This window comes from Ursus americanus, chromosome 2 (genome assembly GCF_024610735.1).
Source record: "Ursus americanus isolate L20-20 chromosome 2, mUrsAme1.1.p, whole genome shotgun sequence".
NCBI lineage: Eukaryota > Metazoa > Chordata > Mammalia > Carnivora > Ursidae > Ursus > Ursus americanus.
Genome location: NC_142128.1, coordinates 9,644,590 through 9,671,349, shown reverse-complemented (window position 1 = coordinate 9,671,349; position 26,760 = coordinate 9,644,590). Strand labels below are relative to the sequence as shown.

At 37.8% G+C, this 26,760-nt stretch overlaps 1 protein-coding gene and 1 pseudogene across 2 annotated transcripts in view; one reads left to right on the top strand and one right to left on the bottom strand.

The window, feature by feature from the left end:
• BAZ1B (bromodomain adjacent to zinc finger domain 1B) overlaps positions 1-26,760 on the top strand; it is a 61,677-nt gene that overhangs the window by 2,158 nt on the left and 32,759 nt on the right. For both annotated transcript variants that reach the window (XM_045786211.2, XM_045786210.2), the window contains exons 2-6: positions 6,103-6,219; positions 9,679-9,823; positions 15,116-15,317; positions 18,247-18,368; positions 20,046-20,243. In XM_045786211.2, coding sequence (XP_045642167.2) covers positions 6,103-6,219; positions 9,679-9,823; positions 15,116-15,317; positions 18,247-18,368; positions 20,046-20,243 — 784 coding nt within the window. The remainder of the gene's footprint in view (positions 1-6,102; positions 6,220-9,678; positions 9,824-15,115; positions 15,318-18,246; positions 18,369-20,045; positions 20,244-26,760) is intronic.
• On the bottom strand, positions 7,936-8,018 carry LOC123784789 (U4 spliceosomal RNA; annotated as a pseudogene).

The following is a 26,760-nucleotide window of genomic DNA, read 5'->3' as shown; positions in this document are numbered from 1 at the left end:
GCCAGGAAAAAAATGGCTATAGATAGTTAATTTAGAACTGGCAGCCCAGGCCTTTTTGTATCATTTACTGAAATCATTGAAATATAATGATATATTTGAGGAGATTCTGTTAACGATGACAGTTGAAAATTGAAACCTGAAACTTTTTAAGTGTTAGGTATTTTAAAAAAAGTCTTCATTTAAAAAATTTCCCATACCGGTATTTAGAACCCTTTTAAACAAAGGAGTTCTTAAATTGCGTTGCATATTGAGGGAGAAATTGCTTCCTTGGGAATTTCTACAAGTGGAAGCACTTTGAGGATGGTTTAAACAGTTGTACTGTGTGGTTGACAGGTTGGCATATTTATTAGGCTCTTAACGACTTCATAGAGAACAGGTATGTGGTTGGTTAACTGCATTTGAAGTATGTTATTTCCTCTTCTTAATTTATATTTACAATTCTGTTTTTAATAGAATTTGATACTTTAATCTTGTCCTAACATCTACCTTTTGATTGCATGTATATGCAGTAGCATATAGTGAAATATTTTATTAACTTAAAGCTTTGAGTGTTGGTATGTTCTTGAAGGCATTATTGTACCTCCTCATTAAACTTACAGTGGTAGTTGGGAATGATGCACACATTTAATGCCTGGATTTTATATATTGACGATTATGTTTATTGTATTATAGCTTTGAATCTATGGTACATTACTTCCTAGGTTAGTACTAAGGCAATACACTAGATCTTCCTTGGAATGATTAACTTTATCAGAATCAATTCTTGATGTGATTATCCAGCGATAGGATAATCATAGTGGCTAAGTCAAGATGGGTTTTGAGGAGGAACAGAAGCTATAAGCAGCCTGCTGTAGGTTAATGTTTTTGTTGTAGTGCTTTATTCTCCTCCGTAAAGCTTAGAAGCAACTACTTCATAACCTTTGTAGTCTCAATATAAGAGAGCTTTTAAATGATGTGATGAGGAGGGGCTGTTAGGACGCAGTTAATCTGGCAGTGCGAGGAGTGACAAGAGCATGTTTTAAGAGTTGGAGTTAAATTGTAGTTGCAAGCCAGGATTTTATTGGATGTTGGAATAGTGAGTTCTTCTGTTGATTTTTATAATTTAATTTCTTTAAAGAAGTTACACTAAATGAGAATTGCTTTTAACTTGATGATAGACTGTTGCAAAGACAGAAAAGAGGATAAAAAACAAATCTTGAGGGGCGCCTGGGTGGCACAGCGGTTAAGCGTCTGCCTTCGGCTCAGGGCGTGATCTCAGTGTTATGGGATCGAGCCCCACATCAGGCTCCTCCACTATGAGCCTGCTTCTTCCTCTCCCACTCCCCCTGCTTGTGTTCCCTCTCTCGCTGGCTGTCTCTATCTCTGTCGAATAAATAAATAAAAAATCTTTAAAAAAAAAAAAAACAAAAAAACAAAAAAAACCCACAAATCTTGAGTTGGTGCTTTGTCATTTCCCATAGAACTCTTAGGGTTATAGTTATGCTTATTTAACCTCCATACTTTTCTGGGCCACTTCCTTTCAGGCTATCAAGTACTTTATTGAAAGAAACAATCCTTACAAGGCTAAAGAGAACAAAGAAACAGCATATTGTGGTAAGGAGGTAGCTCTTGAACTCAGCAAAAAGTAGATGCATAAGGAGATATATAGGATTTGAGAATATCTTGTCATTTATAACTTACACAACCTTTGGAGAATTGCTTTGACATTTTGTCTGCAATTATATGTGCAACAGTGGCTGGAACATAAAAACCTCAATTGGCATTTGCTCTGAGTAGTTACTTGAGAGTAAGTGACTTATTTTGGTAACCTAAAATCTGAAATAGGATTTAGAGACAGCTGACTGAATATCCTTGTAATGGGCTTTTTTTCTCTTGATTTTGACTTTTTTCGCTCTTTCTCTTAACGTAAGTCAAAGTAATAATCAGAACAGAGTTACAGAAACTTAAAAATACTCAATGTTGGGGTTGTAGGAATTTTAGTTTTGAACTTTTGAGATTAATCTTAGATGACTAGTCAATTAAAATTTTCATGTATTGTTAGAGGGCATTCATTCATTCCTAGATGTAAATCTTATTAGGTAAATAGTGCTGTCCAATAGAAATATAATGTGCCAAATAAATAAATGAAATCTTTAAAAAAAAAAAAGGGATGCCTGGGTGGCTTGGTCGGTTAAGTGTCTGCCTTCAGCTCAGGTCATGATCCCAGGGTCCTGGGATCGAGTGCCGCATTGGGCTCCTTGTCCAGTGGAGAGCCTGCTTCTTCCCCTGTTTGTGCATGCACGTTCTCCCTCTCTGAAAAATAAATAAAATCTTTTAAAAAAAAATATAATGTGAACCACGTGTGATTGGTTTTTCTAGTGGTCACATTTGAAAAAAAGGAAGACAGGTGAAAAAAAGGACAGACACATTTTTCTTATTCCAGGACCCAGTCTAAAGGAGCAGTCCCTGTCTCTAATGTGCTTTCCTAGTGGCCAAAAGACCTGGAGGCTACCATGATGGCTTTTTAAGCTTTTGGGTGGTGGCATCTGTCCTATCCGTTCCCATCTGTTGGTCAAAGCAAGTCACGTGGCTAGCCTAACAGCAGTCGGGAGGGGATAGGCATTACTCTGAGACATTGCGAGCCACAGGGCAGAGGGTGGAGAAGTAGAGTCCTTTTATGGAATGGAGGTGACTGTATGGAAACGAGAATACAATCTACCATATTTCAGGTTTCAGGGACTGTTTTCTGGGGAAGGTTGCTTCTAAGTTGAGACCTAAAGTATGATCAGAATGTAGTTAGATGAAGAGTGGAGGGCTATGCTTTTTGAAGAGTTTGTGAATTTGAAGGTTCTTGAATTTTTAAAATGGGAAGAAGTTTTTTATAGCTGGAGTGAAGGAGTGGGAATGGAGACAGAGCTGCTTAGTGGGGCTGGACCACATAGGTCCTTGGGAGATAGGCTGAAGAGTTTAGACTTTTCCTTAAGTTTATGGGAGGCTGTTCACAAATTCAAGGAGGATGGAAGCAGGCTCCTAGGAAGTTCACTGTGGCTGCAGTGTTGAGAATGGATCTGCAGCCTAGAGACTAGTGGCAGCTAAACTAGTGAAGCCGTTGTTAAGTAAACTAGGCAACAAGTATGGGGGTCTGAACAAATTTACTAGCCCTTGAGGAGAGAAGTACAGTAGATTTCAGAAATAGGTAGATTTGGCAGGATTTAGTGATTGGGGAGGAATCAGGGATAATGTTTTGGTCGTCATTTGGTTAGTGGGTCATTCTCAGATAACAGAACGCTGGAAGAGGGTCTAGTTTTTTTTGTTTTTTTGTTTTTTTTTTCTTTTTTGTTTTTGTTTTGACTGGGAATGGGTGGGGAGGGTAGGACGTATTTAGTTTGGATGTTCTTCTGTTGCATTGCTGGGGATATCCAAATGGAAGTGTCTGTATTGCTAGTGTATTATAGGGGCCTGAAGTTCAGAGAGGAGACTTGAGCTGGTGATAGAAATTACTAGCATATAGATAGTGATTGAGCTTATGGAAATGGATGCGGTCACCCAGAATGAGAATGCTCTACTGATAGTGATTTTTCAAAGGAGGGTGAGAAAGATATGTATCAGGGTAGAGGGAACTTTTATTGTTTGCAAAAGCATAATCAGTAAAAAAAAATTGATATTTAAATATGTATTGTTGGAGGAAAAAAGTTTCTCCCCTTTTTCTTCTTAAAAGAATAAAAATCATGGAACTTGCTCAACAAAATCTTGATTGGTGGAGTGATTTTCAGTACTGTGGGAGCCAGAGGATTGCTTCCCAGTGTGAGCATATTTGCATTTCAGGGGCCTGAGGGCAAATGAGATTTTAAAGTAAGAAGAAGAATTGGGTTTAAAAACAAATAAGATTGAGAAGAAGGATGTTTGGGTGAGAAGCATAAAGGACCAGAGAAGGATTACCAGTGAGGCCAATTAGAATGTTTAAAAATGTTTTGGCTAGCTGAGAAGTGAGGATCAGAGGCTGAATTTGAATAATGGCTTTGTTTGGAAGGGGACGGACTGAACTGAGCAAGAGATATGTGGTTGCAATTAGGGACTGAAGAACTGAGGATGATTCCCCTGGTTTCTGACTTGGACATTAGGGCCTTTCAGTGGCATTGGGAGTAACTGTTAAGGAGCAAGCTTAGGAGGGAGGGAAGGGGTAATAAGAGTTTAGTTTAGAAAAAGTTGGATTGGAGGTATCATTGAGGCATCTGGGTGATAACACGTAGATCAAAGGAGGATGACTGGGCACATTATTCCTACTTTAAAAAATAACAGCTAATAACAAAAACGAAAATTCTTTCTTTAGGACATGTTTGTTTATCTCACATTCTCTCTGATTACACAGTGAATTTCTTCAATATAAGTTATACTGTGTTAGACTGTTATCAGGCTTTTTGAATGTTTAAATCTACTTATTGATTCTTTCTGTCATTATTTTACCTCCCCTTCCCCAGTGCAAACAGACAAAACCAGAAAACAAATTTATCTTGTTGGTTAGTTATGATAATGTCGCTTTGGAAACCATGCTGTTTCCTTTTCTCTCTGTAAGTTTTTATAAATTTTCAGTGAGATTGAATTTACATAATTTTATATGGAAGCTTGCCTCTGGTTTTTGCTGGTACTCCTTTTTTTTTTTTTTTTTTAAAGATTTTATTTATTTACTTGACAGAGAGAGACAGCCAGCGAGAGAGGGAACACAAGCAGGGGGAGTGGGAGAGGAAGAAGCAGGCTCATAGCGGAGGAGCCTGATGTGGGGCTCGATCCCAGAACGCTGGGATCACGCCCTGAGCCGAAGGCAGACGCTTAACAACTGCGCCACCCAGGCGCCCCTGGTACTCCTTTTTTGTTTAGTCATTTAAATATTAGCACCATCCCCCCATGAGGAAAATAGACTTACTGTTTTGTTTTCAGCAGATCCAGAGAAAGATACAGTAAGGGAAGCTGCTTACACTATTGGCTAAAACTACTGTTTTTGGATTACCTATGGATTTGTCCCTGTCTTTTCACTGATTATTAATCCTGGAAAACAAAGAATATCCATATGTTAAAAATGAATTACTTGTTTAGTTGTAAGGTAATATTACAGACGAGCTGTTTAAATACTTTTATTTCAACTACTATAAAAAGTGTCACTTGGAAAGTACAGAGATTGGCAGCTAATTCTCTAGTTGTGGTGTCAGTTTATTTTCTTGGGTAGCATCTGTTGCTGTGCATAAAGCAAATTAGTTACTTGTCGTTTGAATTTGAATGTGGCTGGCTGGTAGTGAATTCTAGTTGGGATGGGGTGTGGAAAGTTACCATTTATATGGCACTATCTAATGGGACGTTCTCTTCCTCCATCTGCCTTACAAAGACCATTGTCTGGTAAATAACTTGTGAGTTGGTATTATTGGAGACAACATAAAGACTGGGTAAATATGGTATCAAAATAATTTTTAGGGCTTTATGGAATTTATTTTTTAAACTCTAAGGATCAGTAGGTGTTTCTGAGGTAGATTGAAAGTCTTCTAGTAAACAGGGTTATTACAGACTGCCTATGAGACTGGGGTAGTCCTCTCATCTTTCCATGGAGTAGATTCTTAAGCTTGCTTACCATCTGAGTTGTGTAACAATTTCACATACCTTAAATTCTTATTCCTTATGACTTGTGTTTAATTTACCTTTATTTTTCCTTAGAAATTTTCAGCGTCGTGGGAGTCTTCCTGAAACAGGTGAATTGAAGAAATCATATTTATAACAAAATATTAATTTTATAAAAAACTTTATTTTTAAGTAATTTCTGCACCCAGTGTGGGGCTTGAGCCAACAACCCCAAGGTCAGGAGTCTCATGCTCCACCAGCTGAGCCATCCAGGTGCCCCTGAAATATTAATATTTTATTTGTAAAACAAAAACATGACAAACCATTTTAGTCATTCTTTAGCTTTAATCATTTTGTTTGGATTTGCCACTTGAAAACTGATTCAATTTTAGCTTTTTCTGCTGTACATTATAGAAAAGATGCTGTAGTTTTTTGGTGTGTGTGTTATAAAGTATTTTATGGATATGGGTAAGTTGTCTCTGTTGCTTGAATATTGTTTTCCTGAGCCGCTGCTAACAGAGAGTATGAGGCCCGCCTGGAAAGATACAGTGAGCGCATTTGGACATGTAAGAGTACTGGAAGCAGTCAACTAACACACAAGGAGGCCTGGGAGGAGGAACAGGAAGTTGCTGAACTGTAAGTAATGGAAGCATTGCCCTTCTAGCACCATCTTCATATTATTAGGAAAGGGGGAATATTAACAGTAAAACAGTATTTATATTTAAATTTATGGGCATACATTGGAATACATTACATTAGTATAATGTGTTGGTGTGTTAGTGCGTTTGCCTAGTGGCATTTTGCTGGTAACAAAGTATGTGGATTATATAGTTGTGTACACTTATTTAGGTATTTACGAGGCTTTTGAGTATTCTTGCTCTATACTTTTACCTTGAAAATACTCTGGAAATGTGATTTTTTGTTGTTTTGTTTTTTAGAGAGAGTGTGAGCACACATATGAGAGGTGTGGAGGGACAGAGGGAGAAGGAGAGAATCTTAAGCAGGCTCCATGCTCAGCGCAGAGCCTGAGGTTATGACCTGAGCCGAAATCAGGAGTCAGACACTTAACCAGCTGAGCCACCCAGGGGTCCCTGGACTTGTGGTTCTGAGCAAGGAAGTTGATAATAATCTAGAAGGGGTATGGAGGCAGCAAATTAGAAAGTTTTTTTGTAATTTTGTGGTCATTTGAAATTAGGACAGTCTTTACAGTAGCTATCAAAAATAAATACACAGTTCGAAGACAGTTTATCTAAGTGGGGTGGTTGAATGAGGTGTCTTTAAAAATCTGTGTTCAAAGTACCTACTCATCTGGGTATTTTCTCAAAGAAAACACTCAGAATTTGGGCAGTAGGAGCATGCAAAAGGTACCTGGACACCAGGGGTAATAACAAAACAGAACTCTTTTAGGAATTGGGAATAGAAGCTTTTTCTGTGGATTTTTCATTGACTTCTCTTGAAAGCAGATGAGCAGAGTACATACAATTGAGTAATCTGATACTGTTCTCTTTTGCTGGTGTGATCGCACTAGGTTCAGTTGAGACCTGGTTCTAGTAATGGCTCCATCACTGACTAATAATTAGTTGAGTCTGTTAACCTGGTGCCTGTTTTCTTCTTTGCTTGGTTGCTTACATTGTTCCATTTTGGATTAGCGTACTTTATGTATATGTTTTGTTTAGTGTACTAGACTAGGGGTTAGCTAGCCTTTTTCTGTAAAGTGCCAGTTAGTAAATATTTAGGGTTTGTGGGCCACATGATTTCTGTCTCAGCTATTCATCTCTGACATTGTACAGTGAAAACAGCCATAGGTAAAAGTAAATGAATGTGAATGGCTGTAAATAAAAGATTTTATTTACAAAAACTAGTGGTAGGCTGAGTTTGGCCTATGGGCTGTTGCCAACCCTCAGTAGTAGCTTGTAGACTTCTTGAGGGCAGGTCTGATATTTGACTTATTCTGGAATTGGTTATAGTGGCTAGATCCTCTGCACTATATAAGCACTTACTGTTTGCTCTTTGCAAATAGAGATAATACTACCTTTTCTGGGTGTCTTCTTGAGACAAAAAGATGTATGTGTGAAAATTCATTGTAAATAAAAAGATGGTAATCATTAACCCACCACAAAGAGTATGAAGAGTACTAAGGAGGAAGTCAGTTATTGTTACTTGTAATATGATTATGTACCAGAAAAACCCAAAGAGAATCAAGTGAAAAACCGTTAGGAATAAATAAGAGAATTCCGTTTCAAAGGGTAGATAAAATCGCTTTCCTACATACAAAGAGACAGTGGGAATTTAGAGGCGAGAGACTAACCTGGAGTTGTTAGGGAAAACTTCATGGGGCTTCATGAGGAAGGTGACACTTGAGAAAAGTTTTCAATTAGCAATAATCGCGCCTCGGATAAACCTCATTGGCTAAGATACTGCCACTGCGCAAAGCTGGGAGGTGACACTTGAAAAGATAGTTTGTATCAAATTATAGAAGACAGGATGAGACATTTGCATTTATTCAGTGAAGAGTAGGAGGACAGCAATAATTTTTGAACAGGAGAGAAACAGGATTGGAGTTAGGCTTTGTGATTAGTCTGGAAACAGTGTGTAGGATGAGTTAGAGATGGAAGAGCAGATGGGAAGTTGATGTAGGCTTGCTAGGCTAGAATTCAGGTAGAGAGTCATGGCATTATTGGGACTAGAAATAATGAGATGGATTCTCTAATCCTTCCTGAAAAGAGGGTTTTTGGCCCTATTTTAGAAGAGCTCTACAAACTTTCTTCTTGAGAAGTCATAATACACATTAGCATATTAAAGATTTTTAGAAGACCTCCAGTAGAGAAACTGGTTTGGTTTAACCTTGTGGGTTTCAAACTTATTTGACCTTAGAAGACGTTACAGCAGAGGGAAGTTCTGAAGAACACAGTTGGGGCATGTTTTATGTGATTTGATAACGAATAGAATATAGGGTGTGATGGGAGGGATTGCTAAAAAAGTATGGTTTTACAATTTTTATTCAAAGTAGAAGTCACTTTCTTTCCATTTATAGAAGTAATGCATACTTGTTACAAGAATCTAAGCAATACAGAGTTAATATAAGGCTCTGAACATCACTGGCCAACCTCACTCCCCAGAAGTAACCATGGGCAATGAAGTTTTAAGTCTAGTGACTGGGAGTGATGGAGAATGTGCATTTATAGGGCCTAGGAGAAGGCCTCATGAAGTTAAGAAGTCTGAGGACATCTTGGGACGGATTAAGCTGGGAGGGAGGATGGTAGGGAGAGGACAAAGGTAACAGCCTTAACAAAGGCAGAGAGACTGGAAGCTTATTGATTGGACTGGGGAATAGCAGATAACTCCGTAGGTAAATTGTAAGGCTGTATGATAAGAGATTTTAAGGCTAGCGGTCAGTTGGAGGAACATTTTTAGTTATAAACAGTACAGAGTGACTGGGAATATTATGGTAGTAAACCTAATAGGCTGTCAGCAGTGCATGAATGCCACGTTGCACTCTTCATTTGTTCATGTTGGGTATGTTAATTAAAATTCTTTGTTAGTTTAATAAGTGAAAAGTAGTACTTTTGTTTTACTTTTGCAAGGGCTTGGGGTTCAAGTTATGGTTCCAACATGTTAACCCTTTCTGATTTATTTCCCTTATTCACAAAGTGAAAATTCTAGATACCTCACAAGGTATTGTGAGACCTAAATGAATGAATGCATAGGAAAGAATTTTATTGACTGAGATCTAACACAAATAGAGTCAAATTATGGGCTTCTAACAAAAAAAAAAAAAGGATAATAAAGGATATGAGTAAATTATTCACACCTAAAAAGGGAAGTCTGCTGTACAAACAAATGGAAAAATGTTCAGCCTTACTGTTGATGTGCCCATTAATTTTATTTTCCAGTTGAGAAAATTAACCTGGATAGGCCCATCTGACAGAGCTTTTTAACAGTTCCTTCTTTGTCCTGTGTGCCACATGGTTTTTAAGTTTTGTATTCCCCAGTGCCTTCTTGTATTTGCTAAAGAAATGTTTGCACTAACCTGAATTAATTCTCTAGATAGGTTTTTTCTGCATTTTCTTGGTAACTAATAACATGTTTGTTTAGTTTGAAGGAGGAGTTCCCTGCCTGGTACGAGAAACTTGTTCTGGAGATGGTTCACCATAACACAGCCTCTTTAGAGAAATTAGTAGATACTGCTTGGTTGGAGATCATGACCAAATATGCTGTGGGAGAAGAGTGTGATTTTGAGGTAAGCCCCTATTTGTTTTTGTTTTTTTTGGTACAATTTGACTCACTAACCATACATCGAGATTAGAACTTCCAGCATAGATTACAGAGTGTAGTTCCATGTCTAAAATTGTGTTATATTTGAAGTCTGCTTTACTTAGGATCAGATATTGTAAGGACCAAATTTTAGAACTATATTCATTGTTGGGAATGTTATATATTATGTTAGTATTATGGTAATTATTGGGGCACCTGGGTGGCTCAGTCGGTTAAGCATCTGCCTTTGGCTCAGGTCATGATCCCAGGGTTCTGGGATGGAGCCCCGCGTCCAGCTCCCTGTTCAGTGGGGAGTCTGCTTGTCCCTCTCCCTTTGGCCCTCTGCCATTCCCCCCTGCGTGTGCACTCTGTGTCGCTTGCATGCTCTCTCTCACAAATAAATAAAATCTTTAGAAAAGTATTATGATAATTGTTATACTGTGTACCATTGCATCCTTGTTTGCCCTGTTCTATCTCTTTTTGGTAACTGTGCTATCTTGGCTTTTTTTGGTTGTGTAATTTTTCATACTTTGTTACAAAGACTTTCAGGTAATGTTTAATCCACATATGTGGTACCAACAAGCAAAGAATGTCATTTCACTACAATAATGAGTTGACTTTTTTTTTAGTTTAAAAAAAAAAAAAAAAAAAGATTTGCTTTTTTAATTTTCTAGCCCAGATAGCTTAAGAGTAACTATGATTAAAGTGAAAACCTGACACTAAAGCAATCCCTATATAATCCTTTGAAAGCTTAAGGTAAGATTCAGGAGGAAGGGAACTAATATTTGTTAAATATCTGTATGTACTGGACACTGGGCTGATTGCTTTGCCATAATGTCTCGCAGAATCTGTACAGAAGATGTGGTAAACAGGCCCAAATATGTATTTTTTAATTTATTATTTTTCTTTTTTATTTAAATTCAATTAACCTATGTTGTATTATTAGTTTCAGAGGTAGTTTAGTGATTCATCAGTTGCTTATAACACCCAGTGCTCATTACATCATGTGCCCTCCTCAATGCCCATCATCCAATTACCCCATCCTCCCCACTCATCTTCCCTCTATCAACCTTCAGTTTGTTTCCTATAGTTAAGAGTCTCCTATGGTTTGTCTACCTCTCTGATTTTGTCTTATTTTTCCTTCCCTTCCCCTATGTTCATCTGTTTTGTTTCTTAAATTCCACATATGAGTGAAATATATGATATTTGTCTTTGACAACTCATTTCACTTAGCATGATATCCTCTACTTAGATCCCTGTTGTTGCAAATGGCAAGATTCCATTCTTTTTGATGGCCGAGTAATACTCCAGCGTGTGTGTGTGTGTGTGTGTGTGTGTGTGTGTGTGTACACACAACATCTTTATCCATTCATCTGTCAGTGGACATCTGGGCTTTTTCCATAGTTTGGCTGTTGTGGACATTGCTACTATAAACACTGGGTGCATTCCAGGCTCAAATATTTAAATAGCTTGTTAGGGGCTTCTGGCTGGCTCAGTTGGTGGAGCATGTGACTCTTGATCTTGGGGCTATGAGTTCAAGCCCCACATCAGGTGTAGAGATCACTCAAAAAAAAAATCTTGAAAAATGTATCTTGTTCAGATTGATATTTTAAAAAATATTTTATATATTTATTTGTCAGAGAGAGAGAGCACAAGCAGGGAAAGCAGCAGGCAGAGGGAGAAGCAGACTTCCCTCTAAGTAGGGACCCCCATGCGGGACTCCATCCCAGGACCCTGGGATCATGACCTGAGCCAAAGGCAGCCACTTAACCGACCGAGCCACCCAGGCATCCCCGGATTGAAATGTTTTAGTTAAAGAGTGGTTTCAGCTGTATGTAATGAAATAGCTGACTAGCAGTGTCCAGTACTTCTCAAACTTTAGCCTAAATAAAATCACTTGGAGGACTTCTGAATATACATTCTCGGGTACCATTCCCTGACAGTTTGCTTCAGAAGGTCAACGGTAGGGCCTAAAATATACAGTTCTGAGCATCTCCAGGGTGTGATGATAACACTCTGGGGACAACAGTTTGAGTAGGATTGGCTTAAGCAATGAAGACATTTGATTATCTCACATGGAAGTCTTAGATGTAGGTAGTACCAAGTGTGGCATAGAGGCTGGATTATACTGTCAAGGACCTATACTTCGTATCATTCTGCTCTGCTCTCCTCAGGGTGTGGGTTTTGTCCTTAGCTTTGTTGCCTCTTGGTTGTGAACTTGTGACTGTATTCAGAGTAAGAAAACGCTTACCTAAGCATTGTAAGAAAATCTTTACCAGAAGTGTATACTCGCCCCCCACCCTTATCTTTACATGTTATTGGCTGGAATATGTCTATATAACCATCCTTCAGTATGAGAAAATGAGTATTGCCTTTTTTTTTTTTTTAAGATTTTATTTATTTATTTGAGAGAGCGCAAGAGAGAGCATAAGCTGTGGGGAGGGGCAGAGGGAGAGGGAAAAGCAGGCTCCCTGCTGAGCAGGGAGTCAGATGTGGGGCTCAATCCCAGGACCCTGAGATCATGACCTGAGCTGAAGGCAGACACTTAACCAACTGAGCCACCCAGCACGCGCCCCCACCCCCTTATTTTAAAGCCTCAGAAAAGGCAGCCTGGCAAGAGAAAAGAGGGAGGGGAATGGCTCAGGTAGTCCAACGGTAGCTAGTAAATGATGGGACAGGGATTCAAACTGTTGGCTCTTTATGTGGTTCTAAAGTTCTTGTTCTTTTCCCTAATTTACTTTGACTCCCTGGAGCTTCTAGCTAGTTCTTTTTATATTTGTAATGTCTGTGGGTTTTATTTTATTTTATTTATTTATTTTTAAAAGATTTTATTTATTTATTTGACAGAGAGAGAGAGAGAGACAGCCAGCGAGAGAGGGAACACAAGTAGGGGGAGTGGGAGAGGAAGAAGGAGGCTCCCAGCAGAGGAGCCTGATGTGGGGCTCGATCCCAGAATGCCAGGATCACTCCCTGAGCTGAAGGCAGACGCTTAACGACTGAGCCACCCAGGCGCCCCTGTCTGTGGGTTTTAATCACATACTTTACATTAGAGTCCTGGCAGGAAGGAGATGCCATATTCAAATGGTGTAGTTGAATTGAATTTAATACAGGGACTATAGACAACAGACAACAGTGTGACTTAGGTTATGGAAAACTAACAAGGAAAGGCTAAGTACCCAATTGCTATCAACAGTAGAGAGACTACCACTTCTAAACCCCAAAGAAACAAGGGAAGGAGTGGGTATGGGGCCTAGAAGAGAGTAATGTAGTTGTAGAAGGGTACTTCGATAGTAAGAAGTAACCAGTTTCCTAGGGAGATAGTCAGGGGAATAAATATCGCAACATAACTTTTCTTCCACCATCTGATTTTTTGCTCTTGCTTCCTATGGGCTGAACTCACTAAAATCTAAAAGTCAACGGAGCCGTTTGGTGTATGCCACCAAGATCAGCCTGTATAAGCACAGAGTAAGGTAGAGAAGAATGAAGAGCGATTTGGAGTGGCAAAAGGAAAATGTGCTGTACACATCTGCAAGGTGAAAAAGGAAAAGTTTGACCAAGGGGAAGAGAAAAATTAGGGAGATAAGTATGCCCATAAACATACGACAAAGTGTTCAAACTAATTAGTAATCCAGGAAAGCATATTAAAGGCCAGCAAGAACATTTTATGCACATCAGATTAGTAAATAAGAAAAAGTCAAAATAATGGCAAGTTTGACAAGAATGTGGAGCTACTGGTTTACTACTATTTTGGTAAACACTTCAGCATTACTGAATACAATTGAATATGCACATACCTTTTGACAAAGGATTTTTTTTCTTAAATATCCTTTTAATAACTAATGTTGAAGATCTCATGTATTTGTTGCTGTCCTTTTATTTATATTTCTTTTGATGAAGTGTTCAAATCTTTGTCCATTTTTAAATTGGATTGTTTTCTTGTTTTTGAGTTTTGAGAGTTTTTTATTCTGGATACAATTTCTTTATTGGGTATATGCTTTGCTTTTGCTCCCAACTAGGGTTTGTGTTTTCATTTTCTTAACAGTGTCTTTTGAAGAGCAGAATTTTTTAGTTTTCGTGAAACTGAATAGAAAGCAACTACAACAGGGCACTTGGGTGGCTCAGTCGGTTAAGCATCCGACTCTTGGTTTCTGCTCAGGTCATGATCTCGGTCCTGGAATCAAGCCCCACATTGGGCTCAGTGTGGAGTCAGCTTGAGATTCTCTCTCTTCCCCCTCTGCCCCGCCCCCCACCTGCACACTCTCTCAAATAAAGAAATCTTAAAAAAAAAGAAAAAAGAAAGCAACTACATCTAATTGTATCTGTAATTACATTTAATATAAATGAACTAAACATTTAAATTAAAAGGTAGAAATTGCCAGATTGGATAAAAAGAATGGAGACATGGTTTATGTCTAGCCAAAAGAACTTTGACAAAGAACAACAAAGTTAGAGGTATAATGCTACCTAATTTTGAGTTTTGATTATGATTATGTGCAATTGGTATAAAGATAAAGACTACTAGATCAGCGGAACAGAACAGCATCCAGAAATAGACTCATGTACATATATCCATACACACAATACTGATTTTTTTTTTTTTAAGTAGGCTCCACACCCATTGTGGAACCCAACATGGGGCTGATACTCAAAATCCTGAGATAAAGACCTGAGCTGAGCTCAAGAGTCCGATGCTTAACCAACTGAGCCACCCAGGCGCCTCCCACTACTGATTTTTGATAGAGGTGGAAAGATAATTAAGTGAAGAAAAGATCGTCTTTACAACAGATGATTCTAGAATAATTGGATATCCATATGTACAGTTGATATTTATTTATTTATTTATTTTCCAGAGATTTTATTTTCAAGTAATCTACACCCAATGTGGGGCTCAGACTTAAAACCCTGAGATCGAGAGTCGTGTGCTCTTCCTACTGAGGTAGGAAGGTATACAGATGCTCCTGTATAGTTGATTTTCTTAAAAATGGAAATTCTTGAACCATATTTTATATATATGTCACATTAGTGTTGTGATTGCCTTTTGGCCTTAGTATATTGGTGCGTGAATTATGAACTAGATGGTGATCATTTTGTTTTTTAAGGTATCCTGTTTCAATTTAGAAGTCCAGTAAAGTTGGAAAAAAATCACTGTACTTGGCTACTCCAGAGTTTCAGTGAATTTTTGTCAGGTGAAGTGGGATGGATATTGGATAATATATTCTAAACATCTTTCAGTTTCTGGTTCTTTATTATCTTTGATTCTGTCCTGTCTCCTTTATAGGTTGGGAAGGAAAAAATGCTCAAGGTGAGGATTGTGAAGATTCATCCTTTGGAGAAAGTAGATGAAGAGGCCACTGAGAAGAAATCAGATGGTGCCTGTGATTCTCCCTCAAGTGACAAAGAGAATTCTAGCCAGATTGCTCAGGATCATCAGAAGAAGGAGACAATTGTAAAAGAGGATGAAGGAAGGAGAGAGAGTATTAGTATGTATGATGCTAGCTTTTCTTAGTGAGTTATGCTACTCTGTTTATTTTATACACAATTCTTTAGCAATTAGATTTGTAATTGAGTTTTGTAGATAGCTAGACATGTTTTTGTTCATTTATGATTCAGAAAACAAAATATTAACCAAGTAAATCAAGATTTAAATCCACCCCGCCCCCCCAAAAAAGTTTTAAATCTCCCTACACAATTAAGACCAGTGAGAAGTCATTACCTCTGGCTGCTTAGAAATCTGTGTGCACATACCTGTCTACCCGAGATGGGAAAGAAAGTTTGCTTTCCTTTTCTCTAAGTTGGAAATAATGGAAATAAGTGTGGAAGGGGGGTTATTGGAGTAGGAGCAGCTAATTCTAATTTCTGTTTCTTTTCATATTATAAGCCAATGTGGTGCTTTTAAGATATTTCCTTTTATCTATGTTCTATAATTCAGATCCCTCTCAAATGGGAGCTGCCGGAATTGTGAGACACTAAAAGTAATTTTTAGGGACCTGGAGACCTAACAGTGATGTTTTGGAAGATGAGAAACTGAGACCTTGCTCACTGGGGAGACTTTTCAGGCTCTGAGGCCTTCACCTGTGTGTGTGTGTGTGTGTGTGTGTGTGTGTGTGTGTGTAAATAAGGAATTTGACTGGATCCCTTCTTTCTCCAAAAATAGCACTCAAAGGGTTTGTGTATATCGATTCCCTTCCTCGTGACTGTTTGAGGATTAAACAGTTTTACCTCATTATTTAAGTGTCAGTTTGAGTTAGAATGTTACATTAAAATGTTCTTCTATCTGCCTTCCGTTCTATTTTGTGTCTCCAGATGTTTGGGATAGGGGCAGATGGTTTTAGAGGGACGTCCTGATCTAGTCCTAAAGAAGCTTCTGAGATGGTTGTGTAGCTGCTACCCACCCCCCCATTGTTGATACATCAGTTTTGTTTTCTACTCTGTATTATGAATGCTAATGTCTGTTTTTCAGTTTCTCTCTTCTTTTTGACACTGAAGTTTTATAATATGTGTGTGATTCACAGTTCATAAGATTTGAGGTTGATGAATGTTTTGGTTAGGTGTTGGCTCATCTGTCTTCTAACACTTCTTTTCTTCTAGAATGAGGATCGTTGGAATACCAGTGATGTGTTACAGCTGTTAGTTTTATACCTTAAGTGTTGTGTACCAGGAACTGCTGGTTTTAGGCTTTGGCTTATTTTTTAGAGTGTGTGCCTTAGTTCATATTTTAATTACTGTATGTTATTACTGGATGTAATGTTACTGCTAGTATGTTGGTAAGAGTAGTAGGTGGGCTCAAGAATTCGTTAAACGTATCTTCCCTTGATCCTATTCTATATCTGTCTTACTTATTTAAGGTAAGATTCTTGAGAATGTTGTCTCCACTTTCTGACCATCAGTTTATTCCTTATGCTGTTACAGTATAACTTCTGCCTCTTTATTCCTGAAACTGTTCCTAATAAGCTTGTAGGTGACGCCCCTAATTGCAAAATTCACTGATTTCTCCTTTGTGTTTTATTTTTCTGTTCCATTTAACACTGTTGGTCACGCTTTTATCTTTCAGCTTATTTGATACTATAGTCTCCCTTGGTTTCCCAACTACTTTTCTGGGGTGAGGGGTTGTTTGTTTTTTATTTTTTAAATAATTCCTGTACCTAACACGGTACTCAGCTCATGACCCTGAGATCAACAGTTGCATGCTTTACCGACTGAGCCAACCAGGCACCCCTACTTTTTTTTTTTAACCTTCTTTTTCATCTGCCATTCATTAAATTATTTTTCATAGGATTTTTTTTCTGCCTCCTTTTTATTTTTCTATACAAGGGTATTGTTACATTTCATTTCTGACCACAGTTTAAATTCTTCATCTGTATAAATGCTGATGATTCCCAGACCCACGTCGGCTTAACTCCTTAACTCTAGACCCAGTCTTCACGTGCATGTCCTAGGCAGTTCAAATTGAACGCCTGTAAGGCTAAATTGATCATCTTACTCTTTATCTTATCTTCCCAAGGCACGTCAATAAGAATTTGTCCTGCTCTTCTTTCAGCATTCTCTTACTCAGTGAATGACCCCCTCATCTTGGTCCCTAAGGTGGAAAACTTGGAAACTGTTAGCATTTCCACATCTAGTTGGTTACCAAGTCTGTCTTCTAAACGCTGCTTGGCTCTTTCAACCTCCCTTCCAGTTACATTAATTCAGATGTTCAGTGCTGTATCTTGTGATTCCTGATCTTCAGTCTCAGTTGCCCTTTTCATTCGTTTTTTAACTGCTGAAAGTGTTTCTTTCTTTTAATTTTTTCATACTAGGGCTCTTTCACAGCATATATCTAGTTAGCTGGACGGGAAATCCTTTGTTTCCTTGGTGCCCATGAGACACATTCCAGTCTCTTTAAATGGCATTCAGTGTTGGGACACCTGGCTGCCTTAGTCGGTAGAGCAAGTGACTCTTGATCTTAGGGTTGTGAGTTCAAGCCCCACATTGGACATGGAGCCTACTTTAAAAGATAATAGTAATAAATGGAATACAATGTTATTTATAATTTGGCCCCTATTTACCTCTTTGGTTTGAAGTTTTTACTATAGATCATAGTCCCTCATTTCATTGCTTACAGTCTCTCAACAAGTCTTACTCTTTCTAGGCCCTTTCCTTTGCCTGTCTTCCAGACCAAGTTAGACATTACTTCTCTCTCTTCTCACAGTATTTTTCTGTGCCAATCTCTGTTACAGTAGTTTATCACAGGGTATTGTAATTTTTGTAGACTCAATAGACTGTATCCGCCTAAGGTAAGGACTTTATGATTCATCTTTATCCCCCATCACTCAGTGCTTAGTGCAGCGTTCATTAAGATTATTAGTATTGAATGAATGGATGAAATTAAAGACTTGTTTTTTTTCACTAATTTTCTATTGATTTGACTAGATGACAGAGCACGTAGATCTCCACGAAAACTCCCTACTTCATTAAAAAAAGGAGAAAGGAAATGGGCTCCACCAAAATTTCTGCCTCACAAATATGATGTGAAATTACAAAATGAAGATAAGGTTAGTTGGCACCTTATATTAAACCTTTTACATGTAGTGAATGTTACTTCAGAAAATATAGGGCTAGTTTTCTCGGAGACAGTGTGCAAAAAAAAAAAATGTGATGAATGTGTTTTTACAACAAATTCTGAGGGGTTTTCTAGTCTTTGTAATTATGACCTTAAATTGTATTTTTTACCTAGGAGATAGCATGCTTTTTTTCTTTTAATATGAATTATTAGGGTATAAGAATAATTTGCATTTGAGCTTTAAACTCAGTTTGAAAAGTAAGAATCAGTTCCCAGCAGTTAAGGACTTGCCCCAGGTAATAGCTCTTCACAGTTAAAAATAAAGCAATTTGTAATATACTTAAACTCAGAAACTGAGTCAGTTCTAATCAGTGCTTTTACAAGGAATCTGTGAAGCTACTAATCTAAAACAGTAAATACCTTTAAAAATGACTTAGTTCTTTGTTTTATTGATTCTAAGGTTTATATTTTTTTAATACATCCAGAGTCATGATACAGCTTTTTTTTTTTTTTTAAGATTTATTTATTTTAGAAAGGGGGGACTTGGGGGGCACAGAGGAAGAGGGAGAGAGAGTCCCAAGCCGACTCTTTGCTGAGCTCAGAGCCCGACATGGGGCTCAATTTCATGACCCTGAGATCACGACCTGAGCTGAAACCAAGAATCGAATGCTTAACTGACTGAGCCACCCAGGTGCCCCGGGTGGTTAGCTTTTAAGTGACTTTTAAAAATAGGAGTATTCTATACATACTATTTTATAACTTGCTTTTTTCATTTACTATGTGGTAAACATCGGTGATGGCATTAAATTTTTTCCAAAACAGTATTTTCAGGTTGTAGGGTGTATGATAGTCACCGGGGAAGTTTATTAAAAATGTAGATTCCCAGGCTGTACTGCCAGAGATACTTCTGATTCAGTAAGTTTGGGGCCCAAGCATCTGCATTTTAATAGCACCCTAGATGATTCGGATAAATTTGTCCTGATTAAGAAATGTTTTTCCCCTGTGGTTGTGTATATTATAGGCAATATAGTGTATGGTTGTATATCTTACATGCAGTATATTACATATAATTATAATGTATATAATGGTTACATTCATTATATGGATGTATTTTAATTTTAAAAATGATTCCGTTACTGATGTACCTTTATGTAGTTTTCCCTTCTGTTTTTTTTGTTTTTTCCCCCCTTTTATAAGCAGTTGATGATGACTGTCCATTTACTTCTAAATTCTTAACAAGAGGAATTGCTGGTTCAGGTGTGCCTGGGTGGCTCAGTCGGTTAAGTATCTGCTTTTGGCTCAGGTCATGGTCCTAGGATCAGGCTCCACACAAGGCTGCCTGCTCAGTGGGAAGTCTGCCTCTCCCTCTGCCCCTCCACCCCACTCATGCCTCCTCTCTCAAATAAAATAAAATCTTTAAAAAAAAAAAAAAAGATGAATTGCTGGTTCAACGGGTATGTACATTTTTTAGGACTTTGATACATACTGGTAAATTGCCTAGGAGTGTGTTTTAACTTTGTCTCTGAAAATTATTCTTTTTGTTTCATCTAGCTTATAGCCATATTTTATAGAGAGAATTATAATTTTTCTAGAGAGAACATAAATCTTTGTTCTCAGTGGTTAATTGCTTTTTACCCCAGTGGTAAGGTATTTATATTTGTTAACCTAGATCATCAGTAATGTGCCAGCAGACAGCTTGATTCGTACAGAACGCCCACCAAATAAGGAGATACTTCGATACTTTATACGGCATAACGCATTACGGGCTGGTACTGGTGAAAATGCACCATGGGTGGTAGAAGACGAATTGGTGAAGAAATATTCCCTCCCTAGCAAGTTCAGTGACTTTTTACTTGATCCATACAAGGTAAGGTCACTTAATTTTTGAACAGCAAGATAGAATACTGTTAGATGAGTTTGTTTTCTCTGGTAGCTCCAGTTAGATTAGATTTTGAACTTTTAAATCAGAAAATGGATTTGGAAATTTTCACATCTGTCTGTTTTATGTAGGTGATGATGTTGGGTTGGTATTGAGTGTCTCCCCTAGTTCGATTTATTTTTTACTATGCTTGCATAATTTAAAAAAAGAACACACAAATATACTTTTTTGCCTGATTCTTCTTGGAATGAGGTATGGTATAAATAGAAAAAAACTGAATTTGTATATCAGATAAAATGATCAAACACACCAGCAGCCTTGATAAAACACTTGAAGTGAGTATTACTTTGTATGACAGATTAGTAGAAAATCGAGCATTTCCCTCTTAAGAATGTGTTGGGTTGTTGTTGTTGTTGTTTTTTTTTTTTTTGTTAATCAGCTTATTTGATCTTCAAAACCTTTCTTATGAAGTCGTGGGGGTGTGTGTGTGTGTGGTGTGTGTGTATGTGTATGTGTGAGTATAATCTTATTTTCCAGATGCAGAAGCTGAGGCTAGTCTAATTAGAACCAAAAGAAAGTAAAATGACAAAAGCCAAGACATTGGCCTCAGATTTCTCATTGTCTTTTTCATCTCAGGGTTTCTCCAATAAGATTTTTTTTTAATGTAGGTCTTGAGAGTTTTTGTGTCTTTTGTGGCAAGTTTTTACTGATTTGCATACTGATAGTTCATTTTGGTCTTAGGACAGAATGGGACAGGGACAGGGCTGCTGATCCATTAAAACTAAGTCAGAGTTCATGATTGTTTCTTCCCCTTCCCTTTCATTTTGTAAAACTAAGCACATCTGGAGTCATACAACTAAATTACCTCAATTATTTTAGGTTTGTTTTGCTGACAAAAGAATATTGGGAAATAATTTTATTTCTCCAACCATAGTTTAGCACGTAGCATGTTTTCTTACTCTAGACCAGCATGATCAAGCATTTTCTTCTTATGCTCTTTAAATTTTTATTTGCATACAAAGATAGAAATGAATTGGCTTTTTCTAGATTAGGACTAAAGTTTCTGTGGAACCTTGGTAAGCCTAAATTTTTTTATTTACTGGGGGGGAAGTTTTAATTCTTTGTCATTTTATTGCTCTATAGTTTTGGAGCTGTAATAATGGCTTTTAGTGGTTACAACATAAGATTATTATCATTACTGTATGAAAATCCTGTACAGAATCATCTCTGAATGAGTTTTAGACTCTTAGATCATTGAGTCCTTAAATATTTTCCTCTTTTTAAATCTTACAGCTTTTATGTATTTTAGTTTAGTGATTCAACTATATGAATAACATGAAAAAAAGACTAAAAGAAAGAAAGAAAAAGAAAAGACTAAGAATTATTTATGGGTAAAAGGTCTTTGGGGCTTACTAGAACAAAAAAGCCGATCCACACTTTTTTGTAGGAGCTAGAGACTAGAATTCCAGGAACTTAAGTCTTGAAAAGCAGTTTCTGAAGAAATCAGCTACTCTCAAATTTTCTAATGAAGCCTTAAGATACTAACTTAATAGAATTTGGCTATAATTAAGATTGAGACTAGGAAGTATAAGCTTGTTTGGACTTAAGTGCTGTAAGAAGACAGTGATTCTGCTTAGTCAGAGAACTTGAGACTCATGTAAAATACCAGTCTACACAGTAATTCTTATTCCTAAATACTATTTGACATGTCCCCGATTTTGTCTCCTGATTTTTGCATAGAAGTTGTGTTTTTCCTGTTTGTATTTTCCTTTTCCTTTTTTTTTTTTTTAAGAGTTCATTTATTTATTTGTCAGAGAGTGAGAGAGAAAGCACAAGCAGGGGAAGTGGCAGGCAGAGGGAGAAGCAGACTGCCCACTGAGCAGCGAGCCTGATGTGGGACTTGATCTCAGGACCCTGGGATCATGACCTGAGCCGAAGGCAGACCATCTTTCTTTCTTTTCTTTCTTATCTTTTTCTTTCTTTTTTTCTTTTTCTTTCTTTTTCTTTCTTTTTCTTTCTTTTTCTTTCTCTTCCTTCCTTCCTTCCTTCCTTCCTTCCTTCCTTCCTTCCTTCCTTTATTCCTTTCTTATTTAAGATTTTTAAAATTTATTTATTCATGAGAGACAGAGAAAGAGGCAGAGGGAGAAGCAGGATACCCGCTGAGCAGGGTGCCTGACGTGGGACTCGATCCCAGGACCCCAGGATCATGAACTGAGCCAAAGGCAGACGCTTAACCTATTGAGCCACCCAGGCGCCCCTGTTTATAGTTTTCTTACAGAACTTAGGGTATCAGCCAGGACAGAATATAGTAAATACACAGATAAGTAGACCATAAAACTGTTTTGGATTCTTTTCTCATCTAAAGGAAATTTTAAGTAATGCATTGAGGATTCAAGTTGATTACATATGATCTGCCTTTCCCAAAGGCAATAAGTTTAAAACATTTTTTTCTCTCTTCATCCTCTCTTTGGTTTGCATAGAATTTCATTTGGTTTTGAGCCAAATGCAGCTGCTGTGAAGAGAGAGGAGACCTAGAGAGGAAGCAAGTTCTGAGCAGTAGTTTAAGGAAAGGACTGATGGGGATCCTAGGTGGGAGAGAAGAAATTATTTAGAAATTGGGAATTTGTAGTGTTGTCTGAGTAGGGCCTGATATGATGAGAGTGTATTTGTGGTCTTGTATACTCTAGAACATAAATTACTTGAACATAAGAACTATCTTACTCATTTTATATTCTGTAATATTAGCTAGGTGTAATAGGTATGTGATTAGTGAATTCACCTCTTTAAGAAGTATCATTTGTTGGGAAAAACGCAACTGACGGTTGAGTTTAGGGATAATGACTTGGAATGATTTACAAGGAATTTGCGATCTTGGCTCATTGCCCTTTGGTAATACATTGCAGCTCTAGTGTTTTGTTACACAGTGTTTGAACTCTTATTTCAGGGTATATCCTGGTAGGGAAGCTTTTGGATAGAGATGTAACTACTAAATACTTTTTTAAGACCTTTGGAATCCTGGCATAATTTGGACTGATTTAATAAGTGTTTTTTAATGCGTTTTTTTTAAAAGATTTTATTTACTTATTTGACAGAGAGAGACAGCTAGCGAGAGAGGGAACACAAGCAGGGGGAATGGGAGAGGAAGAAGCAGGCTCCCAGCGGAGGAGCCTGACGTGGGGCTCGATTCCAGAACGCTGGAATCACGCCCCGAGCCGAAGGCAGACGCTTAACGACTGCGCCACCCAGGCGCCCCTTTTTAATACATTTTAAGAACACTTTATTTTGAAATAATTTCATACAGAAAAGTAGACAAATTGCCATGAAGAACTTCTTTTGTACACCTTCAAGTGAATTCCTCAGATGTTAACATTTACCACATTTGTTTTATTATTTCCTCTATTCAAACACACAAATTATTTTTTTCTGAGCCATTGAGAATGCCCTTTCACTTCAATATATGCTTCCTAAAGACAAGGATATTTTCTTTTTCTTTTAAGATTTTATTTATTTATTTGCGAGAGAGTGAGAGCACCAGCAGGAGGGACAGAAGGAGAGGGAGAGAATCTCAAGCAGACTCTAAGTTGAGCTCAGAGCCGATTGCCGGGCTCAATCTCATGACCTTGAGATTATGACCTAAGCCAAAACCAAGAGTTGGATGCTTAACTCACTAAGCCACCCAGGCACCCCAAGGACAAGGATATTTTCTAACATAACTGTAGTACAGGTAACAAAATCAGGAAGTTAGCATTGAAAAAATACTATTATCTGTAGTCCTTACACAAATTTTGAAAAGTCCCGGTACTGCCCTTTTAGCCAAAAAAAATATTGTTTTAGTTTTAATAGGATCCAGTGTAGTATCATGTATTATGTTTCCTTGTTTTGTGACTTGTTAGGAGACTGATCTCTGATCTGGAGCCATCTCTCAGCTTTTCTTTTTCTTTTTAAGAACCTTGACATTTTTAAAGAATACAAGCCAATCATTTCTGTGTGATGCTTCTCAATTTGTGGTTATTTCCATATGATTATATTCAGGCTATGGATTTTGGGTAGAAATACCACAGAAGTGATGTGTTCTTCTTAGTGAATTATATCAGAAGGCACATGATGTAATTTTGTCTCATTACTAGTGATGTTAGTTATATATTTTTAAAGATGTTTCTTATCTCTTCTAATTAATGTTTCAAGTAAGTGTTCATGGTTTTAAATTTTTTCTTTAAATTGCCTCTTGAATTTTATTTATGAGTTAGATACTAGAGCAGAAGCACTTTAAAAATAAATTATGTTAACTTTAAAAGCACTTAAAACCTATTTTATGGCAACATATTTTGCATGTTGGCTGATAAAGACATCTGGAGATTGAGGCAAGCCCACTGTGCGCATGTTGCCTCAAAACTCCTACCATGGCTCCTTGCATGAATGAGAAGAGTGAAGTAAGAATCAGAATATAGATTGCCAAAGTTTTCCAATTCAGGGTTTTTGCTGCTTACTGTTAAGTTAAATTTGGAATCTGAATGAGCTGCTGTAAATGAAGTTTCTTCATTTTTATCTTATTAGATTTCCTTATTTGTGGTGGTGGTTTGTTTCAGTTAACAGGGAACCAGGTATAGAATTGTATACTCTTTTATTTTTCTTAAAGGCTTTCATGTTGCTGAGTCATTCATACATATTTCGTTCCTGTTTAGCATTTAGGGAGGGCCTTTGCCTAAAACCTACATACAGTACTGCTATTTCGGTGTCCATTCTTTTCTCCCTCCCTGTGCACCACTCTAGTAGATTACTTATGCTGAATGGGGGATAGGGGAGACCCTTAGCACATAAGTGGTTTTATACTTTTTCAGATCCCCTTGAGTCCAGCCATGCCGGCTCCCATTTGGCTGTGACTGCCCAGCATGCCCTATGCTGAGATGATCCAGTTACTGAAGGACTGCTCACGCGGGGAGCCGGCCTGTTGGGAGGGGGTTGGGTGAGTTTAATTTCTTTCATTTTTAAGAAAAAAAATTACGCCGTGTGGTCTGGCAAAAAAACACACACCTTATTAAAAAAAAATAGGTTGCTGGACTCTGTCGTGGCTGAGCCATCCCAGCTTTTTCTTACATCATTTCTGCCTAATATAATGCTAGAAAAAACTAGAAAGTAGAAGAAATGTAAAGAACCTTATGATAATGTGAGTGACTTTTAAATAGAAAAAGAATCAGTAAATTAAGAAGTGGCCCTTGTAATAGACCCTATTAAAATATACCTATTTAAATGGTAAAAATGAAACACAGTCTCACACTAGTCTCCTTTTTAGTGATAAATTTCATTTTAGAATGACTTTAAATATAGCCTGTTATCCCGAGCGTTGGAAGTATCAGCCTCTATACTCTGAAGATTTTCCAAGGCTAGTTGAAGACTATGGTTAACTTTTGGAAGGCACATATTTGCCTTTGATTTCTGCCAGGGTAGCTTTGGGCCTTTTATGATTTGTAGGGAGATCTCTGAAACACTGTTCTCTGTGGAGTATTGCTACCATTACTGTCCACTGGGAGAGAGTCTCACATAAGTCATCTTTGCTTATTCATTTTAGCATTTTGAAATGGGAAATTCCGCTTCCTGGGAAAGTATCCCCCAAGTTATGGATAGATACTGTTTATATTCCGTAAACTGTGAAACCTCGTTGTCAGCCAATACTGAGGACGATAATTAGGGAACAAAATCAGCTGGCTGGAGGAACAATAATCAGTAATTGCCTGTAGTCCTTAGAAGGCAGATTGGCCTTTGAAGTTAGAGACTTCGCCAAAGAGAAGGATGTTAGGTGTAGCCTGCTCATTTATTGCAGACCATATTCTCCTACTCGTGCTGCCTCGGTTCTGTGAGTTTGTCAGATGATTATATCCATACTGTTTAAATCTTATTTGACGTTGCAGTACAACTTATAAAATTTTGCCATACCTGTTTGGTTATGCCCAACAAGAGCCTAGAGCCTAGGTGTACCTCCATATCCTCTCTGGGATTACTTTCACTGTAGTACTTCCCTCGCCTTTTTCAAGGGGCTCACGATTTCATCTTTGGTAGTTGTAGCTGCTTCCTTGCCTGCAGTGTCCTCTCATGCTGAGCTGCTGATCCCACGTCGCTTCTGTGAAGTTCATCCTTCCCACTCAGAAACCTCGAGTTAGGTTCAAGTCTCCCAAGTGCCGTCTGTGCTTAGTTGCTTTTGGTAACAGAAATCACATCTTCCAGAGGTTATCTAGTTTCCCTCCTACTCACTTGAATTTTTGTGAAATTGGCTCTACTTTTTCATTGCTTGGTTTGTATTTCATTTTAGTCTGCAGTTTAGCTTTTTTCTTTGTAATTACATTCTTGAAAGTTCCAAAATCAGCAGTTCGGGTTTTTTTTAAACACACGCTTCAGTAGAAACAATGGTATTATGACAAGTTGACTGGGTTCTAGCCCGTTAACTAATTCTCTCTGAGGGGGACAAGGTGGAGGTTTGAAGAGACAGGAGATGTGTGTCCAGGGAATAAGG